Genomic DNA, 26,549 nt, shown 5'->3' with positions numbered 1-26,549 from the left:
ATCAATACAACTACACCAGCATCGAGATTTCCGTGGGCTGTATTAGGTGATTTCAATCAGATACTGAGATCAGACCAAAACTCTCAACACCTAAATGGCGAAGTTGATACAGATGGAATGGATGATTTTAACTTGGCTTTGCAGGAAGCTGAGTTGTTTGAGGCACAATCTAACGGCCTTACTTACTCTTGGTGGAATAATCAAGAGGCAAACCCAGTTTCTAAGAAGATTGATCACGCTTTGTTTAACCATCACTGGGCTCACTCCTTTCCAGACTCTTTCTGCGAATTCCTTGAGCCGGAACAATCAGATCACGCCCCGTGTTTGGTGAAAATGCCGTCTCAGACCAGACGTGCTCCTAAACCATTCAAGTTTTTCCACCATACCATAGACCATCCGGACTTCCTTGATACGGTAAAGGATGCGTGGAGCTTTGATACTATCCAAGGGTCCTTGCAGTTCAAGCTTGCTAGATCTCTAAAGCTCCTGAAACCGGCTCTTAGGAGATTAAACACTAGACACTACAGTGGCATTTCAATGCGAGTGAAAGAGCAGGCTTCTCAGGTTGCACTTGCTCAGCGGCAGCTACTATCATCGCCTGATATGGAAACTGCGAGATTGGAACATGAGGAAAGAGGCAAGCTGCAAGTGCTAGTCAAAGCAGAGGAAAAATTCTACCGCCAGAAGTCCAGGGTTCAGTGGCATCACCTTGGAGACAGAGACACCTCCTTCTACCATAAATCAGTAATTGAGAGAGCCAGCAAAAACCACATTCACTATCTCCGGGACGCTGACGATCGTATGATTAATACGGCTGATGGTATTAAGGATCACGCTGCTGAGTACTTTAAAGATATACTTGGAACCGCAGAGTTACAGCAGTCACCTGCAACACTGGATCATCTCCGAGATTTGATGCCCTTTAGATGCTCTGATGCTCAAAAACTCGAGCTAACAAAGGATGTTACCAGCGAGGAGATCACCAAGACAGTCTTTGCTATGCCTCTTAGTAAGAGTCCGGGACCGGATGGCTACTCTGCTGAGTTCCTCAGGTCATCTTGGTCGGTAATGGGAAGTGATTTTGTGGCTGCGGTTCAGGAATTTTTCAGGAATGGGAGGCTTCTTAAGGACCTAAACAACACTGCCATTGTCCTAATTCCCAAGACAGATCAGGCTTGCAAGCTAGGTGAATTCAGACCCATTAGTTGCTGCAACATTGCTTACAAGATCATAGCAAAGATTATTGCTAATCGATTGAAGCCACTCCTTCAAGACTGCATTAGTCCTAATCAGTCTGTGTTCCTCAAAGGTCGAAGCTTAGGAGAAAATGTCCTGTTATCATCTGAGCTGATCAGGAACTATGAAAAAGCTTCTTGTGCAAAGAGCTCGATGCTTAAAGTTGATCTTCGGAAAGCATTCGACACTATCTGTTGGGATTTCTTATTAAAATTATTGGAGGCACAATACTTCCCGCCTGTGTTTAGGGAATGGGTCAAAGAATGTATCACTTCCCCGAGGTTCTCAATGTCAATCAATGGAGAGCTGGCTGGTTTCTTTAAAGGAGAAAAAGGTCTTAGACAAGGGGACTGCATCTCTCCTTACCTGTTTATTATGGCAATGGAAGCTTTGTCCAAAATCCTTGAAAAATCTGCTGTAGAGGGCCGGATTAAGATGCACCCGAAGTGTGAGGACCCCTTAGTTACCCATCTGTTGTTCGCTGACGATCTGCTGGTCTTTTCTGATGGGTCTGCTGATTCCCTGGCTGCAATATCCTCGGTTATGGCGGAGTTTAAAACAATCTCAGGTTTGGAGATGAACCCTGCAAAATCAGAAATCTTCTTTGGTGGGTACAATGACACTGATGCAGCTGCCTTAAGTAATGTTGCTAGGTTCAAGCAAGGCATCTTCCCAACACGTTACCTTGGACTCCCTCTGAAGCCTGGCAGGCTTAATCTCGGTACCTTGCAGCCGCTCCTAGACAAAATCACTGGTAAGATGCACTCATGGACAGTGAAGTATCTCTCCTTTGCTGGCAAGATCCGGCTTGTGGCTTCAGTAATATATGGAATGGTAAACTTCTGGAGCGCTGTTTTTGTCTTGCCAAAAGCGTTCTATGCAAAGGTTGATTCATTATGCGCAGCTTTCCTATGGAAGAATGACACGACATCTGCACGAGGATCCCGAGTTGCGTGGTCAGATATTTGTACTCCAAAATCTGAGGGAGGCCTGGGTCTTAGGCATTTGGAAGAGTTCGAGACTGTATTTCGTCTCAAGCGGGTATGGGCATATTTTTCTGAACCGGGATCTCTTTGGACGAGATGGTTGAAAAACCACATCTTCCACCGTAATGGCTTTTGGCAGATGACAGAATCTGCTCGCGTTTCTGCCACTATTAAAAGTATGTTGCAGCTCAGGCCAATGTTATCTGATTTAATGAGATGCATCGTTGGAAATGGGGAAGTGGCAAGCTTCTGGTTCGACTACTGGACGCAGTTGGGACCATTGTTCTGCGTCGCAGGTGAAACTGGTCCAAGGAACTTGCAGATCAGGCAGAGTGCGTTTGTAAGGGATGCAGCAAATAATGGCTCATGGATTTTACCTGCTGCTAGGTCTGAGGCGATGCAAGCTATTCAAATAGCCATTACAGCAATTGACCCTCCGACAACCGTAAAAGGTCCCGATAGGTTTCTGTGGCGCAAGTCTGCAGACTCATTTGGTCCATCTTTCTCCTCCAAGGTCACTTGGCAATTCCTGCGAATGCCTTCTCCTACTGTGTTCTGGCACAAGGTAATATGGTTCAAGGAAAATATTCCTAGAAATACTTTCATGGCTTGGATGGCTCTACTGCGTCGGCTTCCCACTAAGGATAGACTTCGCATATGGGGTATGAATGTGGCAGGTGAGTGTGTGTTGTGCTCCTCTGCGTTGGAAACACACCACCATTTGTTTTTTGAGTGCAGCTACTCCTCTTCTCTCTGGTTGGGGTTTGCCTCGCAGATCTTGCCGAATTCACCATTGGATCTTCACGCTGCAGCTGCTTGGATAGTCTCCTCTTCCAATCGCATTAGCCGTAAGGAAGTAACCCTTCTTAAGCTCATTTTCCAGTCGATCATCTACCTTATTTGGAAAGAGAGGAATGCTCGAATCTTCACTTCTGTGTCAACTAGCTCAAGACAAACCCATCTGGCTGTGGACAGGCTTCTCCGTGACCGGCTGTTATCATTTCCAGCTACTCCTTCAGACGGCCCATCGCTCCTACTTCTTTATTTCACCTCCTACCGACCACCTTGAGGTGTTCTACTATTGTTGGCTCTTGTGTTTTCTTTTTGAGTTGTGTTGTTGTTGTTTTCTTTCTGTGTAATAAGTTGTTTCAACATTGTGAAAAACTGAAAATGGTATAATATTAACATTTTACCAAAAAAAAAAAACAATGCTTTTAATCTTTTACTTTTTCTTTTGTTGATAAAATTGGGAATTTATACCAAAAGGAACAGTTTTGTTTACATTAGCCTGGCAAAACTATAAGCCTATAATAGTTTCATGAGGTCCAAAAAAAAGTGGAAAAGGCCAACATGAAACTAGGTAAGAAAGATCAGAAGTCGGATTACTCAAAAGCAAACCAGAGATCCAAAAGATCCATGAACATGTTACCTTATAAATTACCGTGAAACCTCTATAAATTAATAATGTTGCGACTTTAAAATTTTATTAATTTATTAAGATATTAATTTACAAAAGTTTTATTATTTAGATTTCTTATTTTAAGATATATTTATTCTAAAATAAGAAAAATATTTGATTTTAGTGTATATGTTAATTATTATTTTTGAAATTTGATATTTATATTAATTTTATTATATTATTTGGTGTATATAATATATATTGCATAGAACTTAAATGAGGTTTTAGATATAATAGTACTAGATCTCATCAAAAATGTACTAAGTGTTAAGAAAATATAAAAATAATTTCATTGTGAATATAAAACAAATAATATAATAATAGGTTCTTACTTATATAAAATATGTGTATATATAAATTATTAATTTATAATTTTAATGAGATCATATATTTACTTAGAATTTTCTTTAAAAAATATTATCTTATCATTTTATCGATTTGTGTTAAATTTTGTAACAATTCAAGTTGGAACCGACAATGTTTATTAATTTATAACGATTATTAATTTATTGAGGTTCTACCGTATGTTTTTATACCTCTGTTAATAATTCGTCACGTTATTCAGGTCAAAGTTGATGCATACCCTAGTGGTCATTGTTGGAGATAACAATGTCCCAAAGCCTCGAATAATCCTCCACTGTTTCTTTGGATCTCCCAATGTGAAATCTTGATAAGATTCTTCAAAGGTTTGTGACGCTCTAATCTTGCAAAACACTTTGTATTGATTCTCAACGGGATCATAACCAAAGAACTCGTCCATAAAGCTTGCGAGTATCTCTAATTTGATCTTTGGTAATACAAGGGGTTGTCTCGTTGAAGTGTTGTGTATTAAAAACTGACTTGATCTTGTTAAACGACAGATTAATCCGCGGATATATTGATACATAATATTGCAATATTCTATCCCACGGACTAATGCGTGACCCGGTGACCGTCTTGTTCCGCAGATACTGATTCTTTGTTTGTGCTTAGAGGGTAACTAGACAAAGAGATTACCGAAGATTCAAGCGTCCAGCGTCCAACGGTCGAAGATGACAAGTAGGCGTGTAGCCAAAGACCAAGTATATGATCGAGTTCGTGATAAGAGATGACCATTGCTTTGATACACAATGGAACTTCACAATTCACAAATGACATCACCGGGAGTCTCGAGAGTATCTCCTAGGTTAGATCAAAAGGGATGTGGATACTATATTTCTTTTCTATGGTTGAGATCTGGCTGTGATGTTGTAGTTTTGGAGATAGTGAGCTCTTCTTCTGTTGGCTCTTCATGGTGTCAGGTTTGTCATCTGTGGATCTTAAACGAGGAGAATACAATATATATATATGAAATGAAAACAAAACGTATTACCACTAGGTTTATGACTTTCCTTTTTTTACATTTTTTTGTTGAACTAAATGACTTTTCCTTTTTTCTTTGTTATAATTCTGTTGGGAGATTACGTAAAGGAAAAACAAGAGTTTGGAAGCAGCATAGTTTTATGATCGACTATAGGTTTTGAAAATCCAATCCACATAAAAGGAAAATCATCGAACCAACCAACAATGAGATTTTCGAGTGTACTATTATCTTTTCAAATTTTAAATAATTTATAAATATAAAAAGAGACAAAAGGCTTGGAATGAAATTTTAGCTTTAACTGTAAATCATGCTGTTAATATGATTGGAAAGTTGAGAAAGGATATTTTGTTTTTGTTGACCGAAAAGAGTATATATATGAATGTGAACGAAGAGCCGGATGTTTCTCATGCATGAGGTATGAGCGGAGTCAACGGTTTTCCTGGTTCATATATTAAACACGTGTTACGCATTTTGTTAGTCTACCCAGATTCTACTGATTCACGAACTTTGCTATTAAACTCCAAAAATTTTCTGTTGTTGATAAAACGTAAACCAAAAATAATCCAAATACTAGGAAAAGGCAAAAAAGGAGTTGTTTCATCAATCAAACCTAACCTATCAAATATCAGAAACAAGAATGACAAGACTCTAAAGAAATATATTTACATAAAGAAGAAAGAAAAATCAAATTAGTAAATTTAATATTCTTTTTCTATAGATTTCGATAAGATCTTTGAGAAAATTTATAAAAAGACAAGAATTTGGCGAGATACATAGCAACATGACGGACACCAACACTGCCCGGACGATCGTCGGAATCATCGGTAAGTCCTCAAAATTTAACCAAACATACAAATTATGTCAATCAATAAAACAAAAACGTTGCTAATCAATGAATTCATTGTTGGCTATGTTAAGGAAACGTGATCGCCTTCGGCTTGTTTTCTGCTCCAATGTAAGATAAATTAACATTTTATATGTTCTGTTTTTGTCAAAAGATGTTAAATTAATGCACGCAATAATGTATGTATATATGTTCAATTATGCAGACCAACGATGGTGAAGATATGTAAGATGAAATCGGTATCAGAGTTTAAGCCAGATCCATACGTAGCTACAGTTTTAAACTGCATGATGTGGACCTTTTACGGACTTCCTTTTGTCCAACCTGATAGTCTCCTCGTCATCACCATTAATGGGGCTGGTCTTGTCATGGAACTCGTGTATGTCGTCATCTTCTTCATCTTTGCTACCTCGCCTGTCCGCGTAAGTATCTAAACCCCCAATATGAACATGCATGCACAATAATACATTTTTTTGTAACCTTGGCCGAAACTGAGATATATGCGGCTATATATATTTTTAGGTAATCTTAATAAATTTTTTTGATAATTTGAAGGTCAACATATATAAAAGTTTTTAAAAATTTGGAGTCAAATCGAATGATTCATTCGGCTATGTCCAGGAGCGATTTTAATTGTAGCTATGAAAAATCTCTAGAAAGATGGTTTCTGAATCCGTATTTGATGAAATTTTATTTTTATATAACAGAAAAGGATCACAATAGCTATGGTGATTGAGGTGATATTCATGGCTGTGGTGGTCTTCTGCACATTGTATTTTTTGCATACAACAAAACAGAGATCTATGCTTGTTGGGATCTTATGCATTATTTTCAATATTATCATGTATGCTTCTCCTTTAACCGTCATGGTATGCTATTCTTCTTTCTCTATCGTTGTTTTTATTTCTTGATTTCTTGTGAACTAATGTGTTTCATTAATGTGGAACAGGCACTTGTAATAAAGACAAAGAGCGTGAAGTACATGCCGTTCTTCTTGTCATTAGCCAACTTCATGAATGGAGCTATTTGGATTGTTTATGCATGTCTAAAATTTGACCTCTATATTTTGGTAAGCTTCCATTTTCACCTTTTTGATGTTCAACTCAGTCGATATATCTTTTTTATTTACTAAAAAGCGGTGATGTGTTGATTTTTTTCATGAAAACAGATCCCAAATGCTCTTGGATGCCTATCAGGAACAATACAATTTATATTATACGCACTTTACTATAAAACAACTAACTGGAGCGACGATGATGAAGATAAAGAAAAGAGCAATTTGAATGCTGAAATCGAGCTTTCCCAAGCTTGATAATTTCAGCTACGGATTGAACTTTTCCATTTTTCTTCTGTTTTACAAGAAGCTTCATCGTTAGGTTTAGTAAGACCAGCTTCATCGTTAGGTTTAGTATCGGAAGAAATGCCACCGAAAATACAAAAATAATGAAGAAGAGGAACCACCCTTGAAGTTAAAAGTTTCTTGAGTACGAAGAAAGAAAGGGGTTTCATTTTTTTTTTGTTGAAATTTGAAATGATTATAACTTTGACGAAGTTGTGAATCTTATGTAATTTTGTTACATTATTAGATTATTTTATAACACTTTTGGAGAAAAAAACTCGTCGATTACGGTTTGATGTTTAAGATCAGAGTAACAGAGGTTCTCTTGTCTTAGGTTTTGTTGTGGTTCTGGCCGGTTAAGGATCCTTGAACCTGAAATCAAATAGTGTATTTACTCACCAAGTCTAGTATATTAGGAGCCTGTGACCGAAACTGCTGGCTCTTGCCTTACACAAGAGAGCTTATCAGGCTGCTAAATCATCGCTTCCATCTGGTTTAAACTGATTCAAGAACAACTTTAATTTTGCAACCGATTATTCCCAACAAAAAGAAATGCTTGTAAGATGAAAAAAAGAAAGAGTTGTGACGATGGATTTTGAAAATTCATATGGTAATGACATAAATTAAAAAACAAAAGAGAAAAAATAAGCAGGAGTGGGTGGATCGCTTTGTGCTTTAAACAAAGAGCAAAAGGCAAAACAATGCTTTTAATATTTTACTTTTTTGTTACTTTAAAGAGAGAAGACATTTGATTCAAATGGGAATGCTCAAAAAACTACAAAATATTTGACAAGACTGAAAACAAAAATAATTGATAGAGATCAATGACGCTCTACTTTAATGAAATACCCTTTTATGCTATTACATGTATTGACTAAAAATTCGTGATTAGTAAGAAAATCTAACAGAACTGAAAAATGCATATCGCATGCGTGTATTTTATTTAGTAAGCTGGTATATTACTTTAGCAATATGGAATCTTTATGGATAGTAAAAAGAGCAAATAAAATCAGCTAACACATCTTATGATTGCGTCATAAGTAACATCTGAGTGCACACTGATTATCCATTGTGACACGCGGTGAATCACTATTGGTTAACAATATCTAGGTGCAGCAGGTGCACTAGTAGAAGCGTCACAGTGGATCACTGAGGCGTTTAATTCTCCACGAAGAAATAAGAAAGTGGGTCCCGCTCACCTTTCCTCTTTTTCCATTGCCGCGAAAATAAATTAGAAAAAAGTTTCTTTTTCTCACACTTTCTCACTGCACAAACACACACAAAAGCTCGTCGCCGGAGAATCGAACTGGCGATCTCCTCCACCATGAAGCGAACCACCTCATCGAACTCAGAACCACAGAGCTACATCGAATCGCCACTCTCTCCTCTTCGATTCCACTCCCCTCTCTCAGACGCCGGAGATCCACCGCCGGAGAGCCGTTACGTCTCCCCCGAGGCTTCTCCTTTCAAACTCGAGTACCCCAACGGCAAGTTCCCGCCTCTTCCGCCGCCTCCGCCTCAGTATCCGCCGCCGCCGCGGTATCAGAGAAATGCGAGAGCAGCGGCTCCGACGAACTCTTCTTCCGATAAGTCTCCGTCGTCTATGGTGGTGCTCAACCGCTGGGTGAGAGAGGAAGGTCCGCAGACTACGGCGAGGAAGGCTGGAGAATCTGCGGCGGCTACGACGGCGAACAGAGCGAGAAGAGATGGATCGGTGGCTATGGCGGCGCTAGGGTTTAGAGTGAGCGAAGTAGTTTTGTGCGTGGTATCGTTTTCGATCATGGCGGCTGATAAAACTAAAGGGTGGAGCGGTGACTCCTATGATCACTACAAAGAGTACAGGTCACGTCACTCTCTTCTTCTTTACTTTTTTTAGGGTTTAGAGTTGAAAATTGAAACTAACAACCAAAGCCTGTCCTGGGAACCGAGTGAAACTAGGCAAGAACGAACCAAAGAGTTCGGTTTAGTTCGGTTAGGATGTTCAATTCGATTAGGCAATTAAAAAATCAGTTTTCAATTGGTTCGTTCAATTTGTTTATAAAAAAAATCGAAACCCATAATAACCAACCAAAGTAGGGGTGGGCGTTTGGTTCTTCGGTTTGGTTCGGGTCGGTTCTTTCAGTTCTCGGTTCTTTCGGTTCCTAAAGTTTGGTAACCATATTAGAACCAAAAAAGTTCCAATCGGGTTCGGTTCTAAATGGTTACTTTGTAACCATATTACCCAAAATTAATCTGATGTACTTGCAAATAAATAAATCCAATACTGGAATAACATTCAAACAATTTCCTCATTCAGAAACCAAAATTCAAATTGTGAGCATAAAACATCCAAACAATACAAGCTTCACCTATAAGATAAGTGTTGATCAATAAAAAATGGCAAGTGTATAAAATATAAACCATAAAGATATATGTATAAGGTAAGTGTATAAGGGTTTTTCATCTGGTTCTATATGGGTATTATTCGGTTATCGGTTCGGTACGGGTTCGATTCTGGTTATTCGGATATAAAATTTCAGTATCCAATGATTGGGTAATTCATAAATTTGGTTTGTTCGGTTTCGGTTTTTTCGGGTCTGTTTGGTTCCATAATTCGGATCCGGTTTTTTTGCCCACCCCAAAAACTAACAAAAATCTGAACCGAAATAACCTATTTTAATCATTTTTTTAAATTTTAAACCTATTTAAACCAAAATTTAACTGAATTCAAAAAATTTGGTACAAAATTTTGAAATCGAACTAACCAAAAACCGAACTGAACCAAAATTTTTTGTTTCAATTTAATTACGAAGATTTCGGTTGAACCGAATTAACCAATCCGAAAAACTCAAAGTAACCGAACCCACATGACTAACTGATAGATTGATTTGAGTCCCCAAATTTTTAGAGTTAATATATATATTCCTCAATTATTTAAAAAGGATTTTGAAATCTTTACTAAAGTTGTTTAAAGTTTTTGAAATCTTAGGGTAGACCATGCTGACAACACGAACTTTTGCAGGTATTCTTTGTTTGTGAACGTTATAGCATTCGTATACTCTGCATTTGAAGTTTGTGACGCTGCTTGCTACATCGCGAAAGAGAATTACATGTTAAACTGTGGATTTCATAACATCTTCGTCTTCTTCATGGATCAAGTGAGTGGCGCCTTTTAACGTTTTGCATTTGTAATCTAAGCATATTGATTCTAATGAGCTTTTAGTTTCTTGCATATCTTCTGATGTCGGCTTCTTCATGTGCTGCTACTCGAGTTGATGATTGGATATCTAATTGGGGCAAAGATGAGTTTACTCAAATGGCAACCACGTCCATCGCGGTTTCTTTTGTAGCGTTTGGGGCGTTTGCGGTCAGCGCTTTGATTTCTTCTTACAGGCTATTCACTCATGCTTCCTCTTAGTTATATCCTCTTTTGTGTGTTGCCTGAGAGTCTGAGACCAGATATGACTCTTTTGTCTTTGTACAGTCTCTCTTATAGCTTAGAAACCAGCATGGTAATGATTCTTGCTACCCTTTGTGTGATAAAAAAATCTCAATAATATTTTTAAGGCAAGCAATCAAATGACTGAGCTGACTTGTGGATCAAGGTTTGACTTGCTTTCTTTTAATACCTATTATTAAATCAAGGTAGGTGGCTCTTGTCAAAACAGCTTTGGATATCTATTAGTTGAGTGATCAAACTAGCAGGTTCCCACTTTTCATTCACATCGAGCAATGAAACTAGCTAGAAACTTTGGTTTTCGTTTTTTAAAATGGAAGGATTGTGAATTTATTTGTTATTTGTGTGTATTTATAACACTGTATTACATTATGAGAATATACACATTAATATCTTTTGAGATTGATAAACATTACTCAATGGTATTTATGCTTTTAGCGTAAGAGAACGCACTTTCTCTCAAAGCAGAAAAGGACTTGAAGTAGTTATAAATTGTGGCAAGTTGGGACTCGGTGGATGAGCTTAATAGATTCATTATTCCACAAAACCAAAAATCTAAAAGATAGAAAATTGGAAAAATATGAAAATCCATTAAGTCTCGTTATAGCAGCTAGTAATTTCGACGGCTGTGATTAGAATGCCTAAATTAGCTGAACATCCTTTTGCCACTAGGGGGTGATTCGCGATTCCACAAGAAACATTTTAGACTTTTAAGCACTATCTAGGAGTAAGAAAATCAAACCTGACTTTCATTGAGAAAAATAGGAGAAACCGAAGAAAAGGAAGTCAAGAATCATGGCGATAGCGATGAGGAACACAACAAGGCTGATAAACAGATAAAATTCAAGCTATGGTCTTAGAGAAAGATGAGATCGTGAAACTTGTTCACGAGGCTGAACAAGCTAAAGGTAGTGCAGTATCAACAGATGCACCACCGCCAACTAATAAACTCTATTTCAAACACAAATTAAATTAATGTATATTATATGATTCTATACTGCAACTTTTGGGGTTTTATTACCAACCAGAGTTGCTTGTTTATTTTACGTGTTGTAAATTGTACAAAAACCATATGTTTTGTAATATTATGCTTTTCAGCTTAATATATTTTGGTAATTCTGATGTCAACATTCGTAAGTCTGTGAACTTTAGGTTTCTGTTTTTAATAATTCAAGACCATTACAATGCATTCGTATGGATCAGCTGATCTTACAATCTAATGAACTTCATCTCTAAGAAAGATGATGATATCTTCTTTATCTTTAAACGAACTCAATAGAATGATACTTTGGTACGTTAACAAAACAAAAGTGGTGATAAAAAAAAGTAAGAAAATCTTTTTTTTTAAGTAAGAAAATATTTTACCATGCAAGACGATGGTAAAATAATTCCGAGGGAAATTGAGTTGAAATATAGAGTAATACTGAAGGACAAGATGACAACTTAATTATTACACCATGAAAATGGAAACAATAACACACTTCAATGTCTAATAACCAAAAAGCTGAAATTTCTACTTCTAGCTAGCATCTATAATCGTTTATTATTAGGTCTAGTAGGTAGCATCGTGCCAACTTCATACATCACCATCATATAACTATTAAAATTTCAGAATCATTTCATATCAATATGATTCTCACCATGTGAAAAGAAACCTTTTGTCTTTCTGAGATGTATTATTGATCCTATTTATAAGCCCCTGCAAATCCTATGACAATGCCAATGTCTAGTTGCCATTATAAGGAAATGGCACTAATAGCGTGGGCATGGTGAATGAAGTTTCCTATGAGATTTCAACACCCATAGGTAATGAAACAAAACATCTTAATTATCACCTCGGCAATGCCAATGACTACACGTGAAAGAAACATATTAGCTATAGAATTTATCAACAATAATAAGTTAGAGCTGCGGTGAAAGTACTTGGATAAACGCATTTTATTGCGTTAATTTTAGTAACTTATATATACTAGTAAAATAAAATATAAACACAACAAAACGGATGTTGAGAAGTCGTCTACTCTTTACTTTTTAGCACCAAGTGCGATTCAACTGAAACTGATCAGATTAGCCGTTAGATCATATCAAAAAGCTTCATTTGGAAAATAACGTGTTTGACGCATTACACTTATATGAATATGTAAATGGTCCACAATTTGAGATAAAATCATTCAAGTTCTTAAGTACATGGTCATGGACACCATTCAACGCCTTCGTTGTTGACTTTGCTTATCTTATCTGATTTGTTTAGAAAATAGAAATTAAATTGACAGAATAAGAAGAAAAAAAAAACATTGTTACTAATATAATGATAATATATGTTTTCAATCCACACAAATAGTTGAAATAAAAATTAATTAAAAAAAAACATAAAGCTAAGTTAGCACTCCAATCTTAAGTCAAACCATAAGCTTAGCAAAAGCAACAAGAACATAAACTCAATACATCCACATTCAAGACTGCTCAGCAAAGGACCCTTGAAGGAGCCCATCTCTGATCTGAGTAGCCACATCACGAACCGCTCCTGGTCCGTGAGGTATGAACACAGCGGAAGATTTGGAACTGGCACCAATCTCCTTCATCGTGTCAAAGTACTGCGTAACAAGCACCATGTCCATCACATCTTTAGCAGTTGTCCCAGGCACATTCACAGAGAATCCCAAGACACTGTCGCGTAAACCGTCAACAATAGCTTGCCTCTGACGAGCTATACCTAGACCAGATAGATACTTGGCCTCAGCTTCACCTTCAGCTCTCTTAATCTGCAGGATTTTCTCAGCTTCTGCCTTTTCGTTTGCAGCCAATCTCATCCTTGCAGCTATAAACAAGAAGCAAGAAGTCAAATATACAAGAAAGAAGAATAAGTATAAATAATATGGCAATTTAATATTCTCTAGATATTTTTTTTGTTCTATTTAGATTTTAAAAATAAGTGAAACTTCTAATTGTTTCATAGTTTATACTAAACAATTTAGATTTTGACTAAAAATAATAAATTATTAGTTAAAATTTTTGCGTAAATTTTAAGCGTGTAAATTGAACCATTAGATATGAATTTTTAGACAAGAAAGAATTAATAATTCTATAAATCAAATGATGAGAAGGTTTTGTTACCAGCGTTGATTTCGTTCATGGCTCGTTTGACATGTTCATCAGGCTCAATATCAACGATGAGAGTTTGCACAATCTCAAAACCGTAAGCAGACATTGCCTTCTCGAGCTCTTCTTCAACAGCTTTGGCAATCTCATTCTTCTGCTCAAAGACATCATCAAGAAGCAGCTTCGGGACACTTGCTCTGATCACTGAAGAAAAAAATAAAAGTCACTTTCAATAACATATTCATTACTTTCTAAATCAACGTTGTTTAAAGTTTAAACTTACCATCAAAGACATAAGCTTGGATCTGACTCCTAGTGTTACTAAGCTTGTAAAACGCATCATTAGCCTTATTAGCCAAGGCACGGTACTGAATAGACGCAACAACATTAACAAACACATTATCCTGCAACAACACAAACACACGAAACAAGATTAGTACTAAACCTAAACCCATCAAGACTCTGCCAAGAGATAAAAAAAAAGTTGAAACCTTTGTCTTAGTCTCGCAACGAACATCTAACTGCTGAAGCCTTAGAGAGAGGTGACCAGCAACTTGCTGACCAAGGCACCATGGAAGAAAGTGACAACCAGGCTCAAGAACATCTTCGAACTTCCCAAACGTTTCTTTGATGGCTACTGTTGATTGGTCGACTTGGATACAGCAGAATAAATTACCCATCTTTTTTCTTTACAAATCTCTAATCCTTTAAGAAAAAAAAAACAAAAAGTTAGAGAATTCAAAAGGTTTTACGTAACCCTAAAAATTTAGAACCCTAAAAGAGAAGAGAAGATCAAAAGAGAATTTTCAGGGTTTACCGAAAGTTATCGTGTCTTTTGATTTTGCAAGTAACAGATAATTTCAGCGAGCTGATATGATTTATATTCAGAGGGCAGAGAAGATCTTTATGTTAAGATATGATTATTTCTGTTTTTTTTTAATGTAAAGATTAATTTGTATTTCTATTTTTACCAGTATCTATTATAAGTTTACAGAATGTGTCGGTGTGAATTTAAGTTTTACAATAAAACCCAAGGATCTTGAGTAAAATAATAGGGTACCGAAAATAATATGGCAATTAATTAATTATTCACTAGCTTTTAACTAGATTAAGAATAATAATTGGTTTCAACGGTTTCTGTTATGTAACTTATATATGTGATAAATATAAACATTGGGTCTCAATTTATAGAACTATATTAAAGGGTAAGTGAGCTGTTTTTTTCTTTGTTGTTGAGTAGGTTAGATTGAGGTCTCAAAGAATATTCCAAATTTACATCTGAAAAAGAAATTCATACCAATTGATTTTCTTTTTTTTCTTCAGTATTTATCCAAATAAAGCTCCATTTGCAGTCTTTGTATAAAAAAAATAACCAAGAAGCTTCATCACGTCTTGTACCTTAGGTGACAATGTCTCAAGGCTTGGCTTGGACGGGTACGCACTTTGGTGTTTTTTTGTTGGACTTGTTTCATTCAAATGAAAAAGTCCATTCAGGTTATTACATTGGTCATGTTCGGGCCCATTTTAATTGTCCAACAAAAAGTTAACTCGTTGAATCAAGCATATAGCCTAATCGGTTAATTCGTTTAGTGAAAATCGAGGTATCGAACCAAGTTATTGGAATATAATTCGGTTAGATTCGAACTCTAGTTTTTTTTTTGGGGTACAATTCGAACTCTAGTTTACTATATAAGGTTCTTTTCTTTTTGAGTTATAAGTTATTTTCTGCAGTTTTCCTTTCAGTTTCAGTGTCTTTATATTGTATATATGTTTTATAAAAACAGTTTTTCTTCGATATGCAACAAAGTTGATCATTGTTTTCGTTATTGTATATGCATATCACGTAAAGATTAACGTAGCGGTTTTTAAAACACTTGGAATATATTTGCTATATTACTTATAAAAAGGCCTATTAAATAATTGTTTTCGTTATTCTATAGATCGATGAACTGATTACTCGTACAAAAACTTTACAAATCCAACCTTTTTTCAAAAAAAAAAAAAAATTTCAAATCCGTATTAACGTACACCTAGAAAACGAAAAAAAAAATTGGACTATAATTTCATTTGAAATCAATATTTATTTTTAATATTATTAATTAAAATTCTCCACTGAGAAACAATGGGTTCAAAACTTACCATACTTATTCGTAATCCTCTCTTCTTCTTCTTTTTTTTAAAATATTCCGATCACTTTGTCTGTAATTCGTCACGATCACTTTCTCTTGGAAATGATTTTGACTGGACCTCACTGCTGCTACTACTACCAGTACTCTATTGATCTTAATATTCGTTACTATCCGTTTTCAAACATATTTAATTACAATATGTTTACTATTCATGGTTCTTTGCACCTACACTTTGCGTTAATTTAAAGTTATAGTGACATGATATTCAGTATTCCATTACTTGTACAAGTTGGAAGTATTTTATACTTTTGTGTAGAGGAAAAAAACTATTATATACTTTTATATCAGAGGGTGAAAACTCAGGTCATGTGTTAACCAAATGTTTTTTTTATTAAACTTGACAAACTGATCTTCAGACAAACAGCAAACATATCAACATATGTAATTGAAATACACATATATTAGAAGTAGGGTGGAACTTTACATAAAACCATATATAGTTGATGTCGGAACATCAAAACATTTGAACCTATTACTTCTACGTTTTGGAGATCCGCATATTTTCGTCTAAATTTTCGATTATGTAACTATAATTCAAATTAGTCACGTAGCGCTGACTCGTATGGATAATAGATTACAGACACTATATTTTATGAGTTTGTTATACAAATTAACTAATAGTGGCACATATTCAAAGTTGAAGAACAACACATCGGACTTTATTATAACAATTAGTACAAGTTATATATGTTCCTTTTTGTCACACAGTACGAGATATGTTAAAACATATCGTTTTCGTGATATTAGACAAGACCACATTTTTGTTGACAAAACAACGACCACATTTTCAATTGGAACAAACATAAAGCTATAGAATAAAGAAACGAAAAAGGAAAAACGAGTTAAGAAACCTAAACTAGCATTGTACCATTACTGGACGTCCAAAAAAAAAAAAGCATTGTTCCATTACATTTTGAACCTCTGGAAGTGCTTGCACGTGAAAGTTACACGCATTTCTTAAATAAATACATTGCTTCCTTTGTGATTTAAACAAATTTTACTTTCATGTAATCGATTTGATTGATAATTATAGTTGTTTAAAAATTTGTTCTTCATCAAACTGGACCAAGGACGGCAGCGAAGCATAGAGTTTTTGGACCAGTCTTAATGGAGTATGCATTATACAACACAATAATTACTAATTATAACTCGACATGTGGATTCACCTTTAGAGAAAATAAATCAGATAAGTGAAAAGTGATTAAATTTTCTGTGGTCTTGATTATTCAGAGAGCCAATAATTAGGGCAAGCATCAGAACATTAGGAAAATGAATTTATTAGAACTAGCTTTTCGGCTGTCAAAAAGAATTCATGATACTAAAACCATTAAAGTGAAAGGTGAAGTGATTCCATAAAAGACTGAAGTAAACATATATCAACCATCACTTTAGGAATCAAGAACATGTTCGTTTGGTATTGTTAAATTTATTACTAAATCAGGGCATTTACTAATAGCAATAACGATAATGATCTTAATAATGTAATAATTCAAGAATTTTCAAATGGATGATCAGATACAACCGTATACAAGTCACCGATCTAATAAACTCTTTATCGCTTGCTATGCGGCGATTGAGATAAATGAGCATAGCTAAGATTTAAATATCATAAAAGTTAGAATCTTATCAACATGCAATTTAAGATGGTTATTAGCGCTGGGAATTTGATTCTTCACCCGCGGGCCCCGCCCCATTAGGCCCGCTGCGGGACGGGTGCAGACCTAACCAAAATCTGATTTTATAAATGGCGGGTCATGCAGATCAGGTAAAAAAATAGCGGGACGAGCGCGGGTATGGTAATTTTGGAAACGGGTTAGCAGGCACCCACTTATATTGAAAACATGTTGTTTTGTTAGTTTTGTTTTGCGTCGTTTTTGTGTTTTAGGTTGTTAGTGTGTGTCGTTTTCTAATTTTAGGATGTAACTTTGTGCTGTTTTCATTGGTTTAAGGGATAAAACAAATCCAATAGCCCTAATCTCTAGTATTCTTTTCCCTTTTCCGTAACCCTAAATTGAGTCTCTCGCTCTCTTGACTCTCTGCAGATCAAAATCGTCGACTGTCAAGTCTCTTTCTAGTCTCATCTCTCTGTCTCTAGTTTCGATCTCTCCCTGGACTCTCTGTCTCTCTCACGGCTGAGTCCTGCTCGATAAACCAGGTATATTGGCTCTTATCTTAGGGCTCTTATCTTAGTCTCTCTGTTTCGATACTCTCTTTACTCTCTAGTTTGGCTCTCTTGTTGTCTCTCTCACGACTCTGTTTCTCTCTCTCTAGTTTATATCTCTCCTTGTCTCTTTCACGACTCTCTGTTTATCTGAGTTTGTCTCTGATGGTGTTGAGTTCTCATCCCTCGTCTGGTCTATTTACAGGTATTGTGACGGAGAAAACAACAGGAGATCTATGTAAATCCGGGTGTTGGTATAAGGGGGCAGTTTACCATATGAAATTTTTGAGGATTCAAGTCAGGGGAAGAAAGAAGACCTCTGTCATAGAAGCTCTATGTAATTTGTTTTCAAGTTTGATTTTAGTTTGAACAAGAACTTATGGTTTGTGTGTTTGTCAGATCTTTAGCTTATTGTTTGGTGTTTGTCGGGTTAAAACTTGATTGTGTGTTTGTTTTTGTTTTTATTTGGTCATTAAATTTTTTTTTTTTAAATTGATGCGGGTATCCGCTTGCCCGCTTGATTAATGCGGGGTGGGTGCGGGTTTCCAAACAAACTAGTGGCGGGTTGGACGGATAATTTTTAAATTTGACAAAATGAATCAAACCCGCAGCGGAACAGGTCGGGCGGAGCTGATCTGACCCGCTTCCCAGGACTAATGGTTATTGACAATTTTAATATTTGTTCGAATTTCAAATTTATACAACTCGAACTTCCACTCAGTACTCATCATTTGTAAGTGTGGTTGTATATATCTTTAGTGGCATTTTCATATACAAGAGTATCAATCAAAATATGGACCAATCTACTCTATCTCTCAGCATTATCTCTACACGCCAACTTTGTTAACAAGAAATTCCTTAGGATATACTCCCTCTGTTCTTAAAAAAATACATATTCTAGTTTTTTCACACATTTTAATAAAACATATTAAATTTACATAATTTTTTGTGTTTATCTTCTTTCCATAATTTTAAACCAATAAAAAATCAATTAGTGCAATTAAGATTTTTGAAGTTTGCAATTAGTTAATAAAACATGCATTGAAAAATGTAAAAAATAAATTTTTGAAAAACAAATTTTTTCTCTAGAATATATATCTTTAAGGTACATAGGCAGTATTTAAAAACCAGTAGATTTGGAGTCTTTTTGACCCGATTATACCGGGTCATATGGGGCCTAACGAACAACGTATTGGTTTTGTATTGTGTTTTAGAAACACACGTATTTAATAATTCAAAGGTTCGATATTTTACATTAGGTCATGCGGGTTATGCCTAACATACTAGATAACGTCGTGCTTATGTTAAAAGAAAAAAGAAAAGAAAAAACGTCGTGCTTATGTTTCGTGTTCAACCATAATAGAACATTGCTACCCATTCTATTTCAAACTGCATATTAGAAATATAACCTTACTTTTAAGCATATATTCGCAACATTTCATTGGACCTATTATCTTTTTTGGTAAAATTTATATCAATAATACTTATGAATTTTGATGCTAGAGATCTCTGACTGAAGGGTATTTATACTTGGTATACACTTTCGGTTGCAATACCATTTAAGTGTTTTTTTCTTAGACGCATAAGATGAACATATATAAATAGAAATAAAAAGGCTCTAACAAGTGGTGGTCTTATTGGACAACTGTAGAAACGTACTCTGAAACAGGCAAATTGAGTCTTTATTATAAAAAGTTGCAGAGAAAGCACATGTCGAAGGTTCTATCGCTTTTTGCAATAAATAAACCTATTTTTTACTTTTATTTTCACCATTTTCTGAAGGGCATCCGCTCAATAACCTTCCAATTTATTTTCACCATTGTAAAATACATTTAATTTTTTTTGTCAACAAAATACATTTAATTTAGACTACGTTCCCATCTATAGTATAGTATATAATTTTTAGCAATAATCAAATTGTCACAAAAAAATGTTCCACCAAAAATATGGAGAAAATTAAGAGAAAGGTGAAAAAGGTAATGGAAACGCGTTGGGCGTTGGATAAACGTAATCGCACTCGCTTTTTGAATATTTTGACTTAGAATCACTTTTAGTGGATTGGTGAAAACGACTCGCACTTCTTCTTCTCTCCCATACCATTTGTATTGCTAAAACGCGACGCACTGCGATCCTCTTCCTCTCACTTTATGGTTTATTAAACTACTCCCACTTATTATCTGATACACTGGTTAACGTACTCGTCGACATAATCAACTCTAAAATAAACTTAAACGGGCTAAATGCATCCACATCTAAACGTAATGCGCTTTTACTGCATTTACAACGTGATTCACGTGATACTATACATTTATACAAATAAAAATGTATATATACATTATTATTCTATTTGGTTTAATATTATGTTAATGTTATTTGGTTGCTTTTAAGTTTTCTTAGGGTAGAATGTGTAGTGCGTTTTCTTTAGCATTTAGGAATTCTATAATTTAGTAATATGCAAATCCCGACAACTTGATTCCCATCTTGTTTGTGGTGAAAGGTGTAGTGAATTAGTGATGTTTTAAATGGCAGGTGAAAACAATATAGATGGCGAAATTGACTAAAACACAAGTCACTGATCCTTTTTACAAATCAGACTAGTTAGCTAATGTAAAGAAAATGTGACATTTAATCAGGTGCGTATACTTAAGATAATATTGTTTTGTCAATTATAAATTTGTTCGACCAGCTTCTGTAAGACTTTCATAATTTGTCCCCAGAGAATATTGGTTGATGATTAGTAGAATCAAAATCATTTTTTTCACATAATCAGGTTCTATATTTTAAAGGGATGTTGCATTGTTATACCCGAAATCAGAAAGAAAAAGAAGCAATATATCAGTGTTGTTGAGGGGTATGGTACTAAAATGTGGGCAAGAACATCATCGGACAAGAACACCAACCAACCCAAAAATATCAAAAGCTAGCATTATAAATCACACCTAAAATATTACTGATCGGATCTTTGATGTGCATTACAAAAAGCTGACACCAATTTCTTGCCTTTTTCATTGCCACGATCATAATTTTATATCTTTTTCCTCCTTGGGGTAGGTTTGGATACCTTATTGAGATGTTATATATATATATATATATATATATAGTAATTGCGATAGAATATATACTAATACACTTAATATGGCTTATTAAAATAAACAAATTATAAATTTTATTAAAATTTGCAAGGCAGTAAATATTATCTTTAATTTAAATAAACCTTAGATTATTAGATTCATTTGATCAAAAAAAAAGATTATTAGATTCAAATAGGTAACCAAAAAAATAAATAAATCAATTATAGATGACACATGAGGGTTCTGAAAACTTATTTTTAGAAAAACCTTGAAATATTTGAATAGATCGATGCCTCTATTTAATCAATACAACATTATTGTAAAGTCTTACAAAAAAAAAATCGTTATTATAAAGTTAAATGCGGACAACGAATAATACTATCGGTACGTTTACAATGTAAAGCAGTATTTATTGAAACTTAAATCAGATTATGCTAATTTTGTAATGAGTATTGTTTTATGTTTCCTAAAAAGAGCCATATAGTTGGGAAGAAACCACATTATGATTATTGTGTTTCCAACAAAAAAGATTGATGATTGAAAATCAATAACGAAAAGATTGATACTCCACTTCTGTTGGACTGCAATTTTATCATTAACTGCACTTTGCAAGAAAGCTTAATCGGATCACAGCCCAGGCCTGGGCGTTCGGGTTTGGACTCGGATTTCGGTTCTATTTTGTAACACCTCATAGGTCCCATTCTAGTAAATTTATAAGTACATATCGGATTCGAATATAATACTTCAGTTTTGGATCGGTTCGGATATATCCGAAGTAATCATATATCATTCGGATTCGGGTTATATCGGATCGGTTCAGATATATCCAAAGTAAAATTTAAAATTTATAAGTAAAACATAAGAAATATATACTTCTTTTATATAATGTAGTATTTAAGGTAATTATTTAAATTTTAAAGTATTTATTGTCAGATATCATATCCAAATAAATATGAAATTGAATATTTGAAGTACATATTTATGTTTTAAATATTTATATTGTATATTAATATGAACATTCGAATAGGTTTGTTCGGATATTTTTTTGATTTTTTGGGTTTTCGGATTATTCGTTTGGATTCGGTTAATAACACTTCGGGTTCGGTTATATTTTGTAACACCGTACAAGATCCATTGAGGTATTTTTTACATTTCGGATTGGGTACAGATCGGGTTTTTTGGTTCGGATTTCGGGTTACGGATTTTATGCCCAGCCCTATATACTGTATAGGTTTCTGCTGAACCTTGTGGTATGATTGTATTTTTAGTAGTGTTTTCTTGTTCTTCTACAAGAAGGATTGAAAATATGCCAGTCACTTTCTTTGTAAATCATTGCATAAATATAAAATCAAGGAAATGTGTGAACCGCTCAAACTAAAAACATATGGTGGACTAATCGTCAACGGTTTAAAGTTTTGATTACTTTGTAGAAGTAAAAAAAAAAAAAACTTTGTAGTCACACAGAACTCTGTAAAATCATAATTTATACCAAATATTTGAACGTTTATGATAATTTTTTTTTGCGTTCAGATGCTTGCTTTGTCAATTATATAATTAAACTAAACATTATAAAAAATACGAATCCATAGACAAGACAAGTGTGCATTTGAAACAAATGATTGTAGTTTACTGAAACACTACATACTGTATACGATACACTTTACTTGTACAAAACCGATCAAAGACTTACAGAGATGATGTATAAGTACGAAACTTTAAATGATTAAAAATCCAGCCGTATACAAAATGTCAAAAACAATAATAGATTGGTTTTCACTTTATTCTTGACTTTTGATATTCAACTATTAGCCTAAAAACAAGTTGTCACTTGTCACTAGGGTGTACTGCTTTTCATTGCGATCCCCTTCATCTACAGGTTGAAATCACTCAAATCAAAGAAATGCAGAATATAGGTAATTTTTATTTGACAGATAATATCATATGTATTAGGATGGCCACGTGAAAATGGCCCTATATGAAAAAGGTCTGGGCAGTTATGTGTTAGTGTGTGTAATGAGCATGAAGGTTTGACTCTTGCATAATTGCTTGTACAATTTTGGTCTCACTTCAAATTATTGTAACCGCGTCAGTGCCGAACCCATTGTCTTTGTTTATTCAATTTTAATACATTTGTCCTTTTCTTGTTATACAATCTAATATAATACCATATGTGTCATGAAAAAAAAGACGATTTAAATGTTTAACCCGTGTTAGCGGTCAGCCCAAGAAAACAAAACAATGTCCCCCGTGTTAGCTTTCATCAAATAATTTATGTTTTACTATGGTTTTATTTAAGAAACAGATTCAATATTGTAGCTGTAGCATTGACTCGATAGTGCCAAAATTCAGAGTAAACAATACTATACAGCCTATGAATCGAATACATTATATATTTTAAGAGAATCTTGTACAATACATGTTAAACTGGGAACCATTTGTGAGTTTGAATGAGGTAGTTTGAAAAATGTATGATGCATGTTAACTAGTATATTTCCAGTTAATAAGATAAATTAATAGGGACTCCCCCTCTTGATTAGCCGAGTCTTAAGTCTGTTTACGTTGTTGTAAATAAAAGGATAAATTAATAGGGTTAAACATATTGCCTTGACAGCATAAAACGATATTTTGTACAGCAAAAATATAAAAAAATGACATTGCTATAAAAGAGGGTTTGTTAAAATAAGAATGATCTCTTCATTGAAATATTTTGGTCTACGACTATATACAGTTTCTCGACTTTTCAATAGACAAATCTTTAAATCGAACTGAAATGAATTTATTATTATCAGTAGATCTTTAAAATGTAATTATCATTCCCATGAATTTCATCTACAAGTAAATTGGAGCCTGGGGTGAGTCCACAATAATTCAACAGCAATAAGAATTACTGTTGCGTACACAGCGAGAGTCGTGATCAGAACTTGAAACTATTCAACTCAAGTATTTCCTATAAATCGTCCATAAATATCATTTTGCAAAACGACACTAATTTATCTTGGAGTGTGAAACTATTAAAGCGAATCTTCAAGCTAGCAAAGGAAAAACAAAATGTGAAAAACAATGGGTACGTACGAGATAATTACGGTGCGATTCTAATAGCAATGAAAACATATAAATTTATGTTGTAAAGATTTTTGTTACTAATGTGTGTATATATAAATAAATAAATAATATAGATCAAGCATAACCTTATGGTACTAATTGCTAATATTAATGCTACTAACCTTTTTTTTTGAAACACATTAATGCTACTAACTAAAGAGAGTCTTTAAATGAGCGAAGTTTTCAACGCTTGCGGTGGTCTTTTTCATATGTAACGCATGCGTAGTTGCTTACACGATTATTTCTTACATGTATATACGTATGTGTTCGAGTGTGTGGTCTGCTCTCAAACTACACCGTTGTTATTATTATTTTTGAGCTAGTAGTCCGATTCGTTTTTGTTTTGGAACATTTCTAGCAATCTGATTCAACAATTCGAATTGAGCAAGAACTGGATTTGTAGATACGTATACGGTATACCACTTACTATCAAGTCACGTTCCAACTCTTTTATCTCATCGGCGGTTTAGCAGTTGAAGAAATAACGCTTTTGCTATTTTCTTATTATATACTTCTCCAGTTTCACATAGATAGATTTTTTAATATTTTCACACATATTAAAAAAATACACATTAAACTATCATAGTAAATGTATTATTTTTGATAATTTTCTATAATTTTTAATAATTTGTAATCAATAGTAATTTAATAAAATCAATTAATTTTTTTAAAGTTTACAATTTTTTTATAAAAAACATAAAAAATACATTTTTATAAAACAAATTAAAAAAAACTGTCTTTATGGAACGGAGGGAGTAGATCCCTTGCTCCACATGTTTGCTTATATACTCAATCTATTTCATCCTAAAAAAAAGTTTGACTTCTCTTTGTATAGTTCCAAAAGATGTTGTGTAACGGCCTACCAAGCTAACTACCTAGTTGACTTCAAATACTACCATATACGGAACAACAAATTTATTAGTACTAGAGTAGACATGACCGTTTTTCCGAGTCAATCAGGTTTTTTTTCTTCTTGCTGAAAAAAAAAATATATTTAGTATAAAGTAATAATAAAACTGCAAAAAATCGATCCAACGATACGACCATTTTTGTTTTAAATCTTAAACATTTTTTTTATTAGTTTACAAGGCGACCAAAGAAACAAAGTATCATGACTTGGTTGGATTAGTTATGTTTAGCCTTAAACTTGGGCATTCTAGAATTCAGTTGTACATATAAAAAATCTAATGTAAATTGGGGCTTTAAAATAAAATGCATTTCGACTTAGAAACACCATTTTCTAAACGTCATTTTCTCAAATCTTATTCGCATTATCTTTTAATTAGGTAACGATGGTGTCGCAGACATGATTAATTGATTTAGCTACTTAGAGACGCATTATCTTTTTTTTTTGGGGGAACACAAGAGACACAATATGTCAATATCTAAGTGATCTTGATTTAAGATGGATTCAGGAAGTTTATTTTCTTTCACAAATGCATAATCATACTCTATGGCTTCGTTTATCTATAATTTCAGTTTTCTTTTATGAAAATAATACGAGGCCAAATACTATAGGATTTTTCCAAAATACTTGAACTTTAGTCAGAAGTTTTTTTAAAAAAAATTTGTTAACTGCATTTCTTGCTTGAGGGTTTTAGTTGTGGACCAAATTGGTAAAATGGAAGAAATTAAAGTTGAATTGTGAAAGCTCAAGGTGAGGAAATTGAGACCATCCTTATTGGTATCATGTCTACTTAATTTTACTAACATCTCAGTTTTTCTCTTTTTCATTCTGGTCTACTTTTACTAACATCTCCCAGGATACTAATTTAATTTTCATCAATTTGCTGAAAAATGTAGAGAACTGGCCTTTTATGGATGTATTCAAAAATAGAGAAAAAACAATTAAAATTTTCATTGCCTTTTAGTGGAAAAAACAGGAAGTAACTCAACTCAAATAAAACCAAGCTCAAATGGATTACTAATTACACAAAATTTGACCTTTTCAATGAACAGAACCAATAAATGATTTGAGCAAAAATAAAAATAAGAACCAATAAATCGGGCTAAAAAAATTAGTGGATTTTAAAAGAAATTTTGTCTGACTTTTTCTCCCGCAATCCACCAACATTAAATTTTAGCAGATACAAATTTTAGAAGATCATAATCTCTTACCAACTAATTTGACTAAACCAATCATGGTGGACCGATCAAATAGTGGAAGATTCGCTATTGAATAGAAATTAAGACAGATTTGTATGTGTGTTTCAGGTTAGCTCACTACAAAATTTTGTTGTTGTTTACCATCATTTATTTCATTTATTTTGCATTAGCTGCAAACG

General features: G+C 34.3%; 3 protein-coding genes and 1 long non-coding RNA gene across 7 annotated transcripts; 3 read left to right on the top strand and 1 right to left on the bottom strand.

Annotated features, from left to right (window-relative positions):
- The first annotated feature begins 5,483 nt into the window (after positions 1-5,483).
- LOC125581623 (bidirectional sugar transporter SWEET5-like) lies at positions 5,484-8,440 on the top strand. Its single transcript, XM_048747381.1, has 6 exons — positions 5,484-5,847; positions 5,942-5,978; positions 6,073-6,289; positions 6,575-6,736; positions 6,817-6,936; positions 7,036-8,440. Exons 1-6 carry the CDS (start codon positions 5,805-5,807, stop codon positions 7,177-7,179), a joined length of 723 nt encoding a protein of 240 aa, XP_048603338.1. The 5' UTR covers positions 5,484-5,804; the 3' UTR covers positions 7,180-8,440.
- A 17-nt stretch (positions 8,441-8,457) lies between these two features.
- On the top strand, positions 8,458-10,815 carry LOC125581622 (CASP-like protein 4A2). The gene is made up of 3 exons (XM_048747380.1): positions 8,458-9,048; positions 10,208-10,343; positions 10,409-10,815. Exons 1-3 carry the CDS (start codon positions 8,531-8,533, stop codon positions 10,601-10,603), a joined length of 849 nt encoding a protein of 282 aa, XP_048603337.1. The 5' UTR covers positions 8,458-8,530; the 3' UTR covers positions 10,604-10,815.
- Positions 10,816-12,921: 2,106 nt separating this feature from the next.
- On the bottom strand, positions 12,922-14,800 carry LOC125581621 (hypersensitive-induced response protein 1). 4 transcript variants are annotated; one of them, XM_048747378.1, is made up of 5 exons: positions 14,559-14,752; positions 14,233-14,446; positions 14,025-14,145; positions 13,757-13,945; positions 12,922-13,460 (listed from the first exon to the last, which is right to left on the bottom strand). In XM_048747378.1, exons 2-5 carry the CDS (start codon positions 14,419-14,421, stop codon positions 13,096-13,098), a joined length of 864 nt encoding a protein of 287 aa, XP_048603335.1. In that variant the 5' UTR covers positions 14,422-14,446; positions 14,559-14,752; the 3' UTR covers positions 12,922-13,095. The 4 variants fall into 4 exon arrangements, with proteins under 4 accessions (XP_048603335.1, XP_048603336.1, XP_048603332.1 ...); XM_048747379.1 differs by having other exon boundaries at positions 14,233-14,440; positions 14,559-14,617; XM_048747375.1 differs by having other exon boundaries at positions 14,025-14,446; positions 14,559-14,800.
- Positions 14,801-15,779: 979 nt separating this feature from the next.
- LOC125581620 lies at positions 15,780-18,570 on the top strand. Its single transcript, XR_007319220.1, has 2 exons — positions 15,780-18,085; positions 18,297-18,570. It is a non-coding gene; the product is annotated as an uncharacterized LOC125581620 (long non-coding RNA).
- The last annotated feature ends 7,979 nt before the right edge of the window (positions 18,571-26,549 follow it).

The sequence above is a fragment of the Brassica napus genome, chromosome C2 (assembly GCF_020379485.1).
Source record: "Brassica napus cultivar Da-Ae chromosome C2, Da-Ae, whole genome shotgun sequence".
In the NCBI taxonomy this organism is placed as follows: domain Eukaryota; kingdom Viridiplantae; phylum Streptophyta; class Magnoliopsida; order Brassicales; family Brassicaceae; genus Brassica; species Brassica napus.
This window is presented reverse-complemented; position numbering and strand designations above follow the sequence as displayed.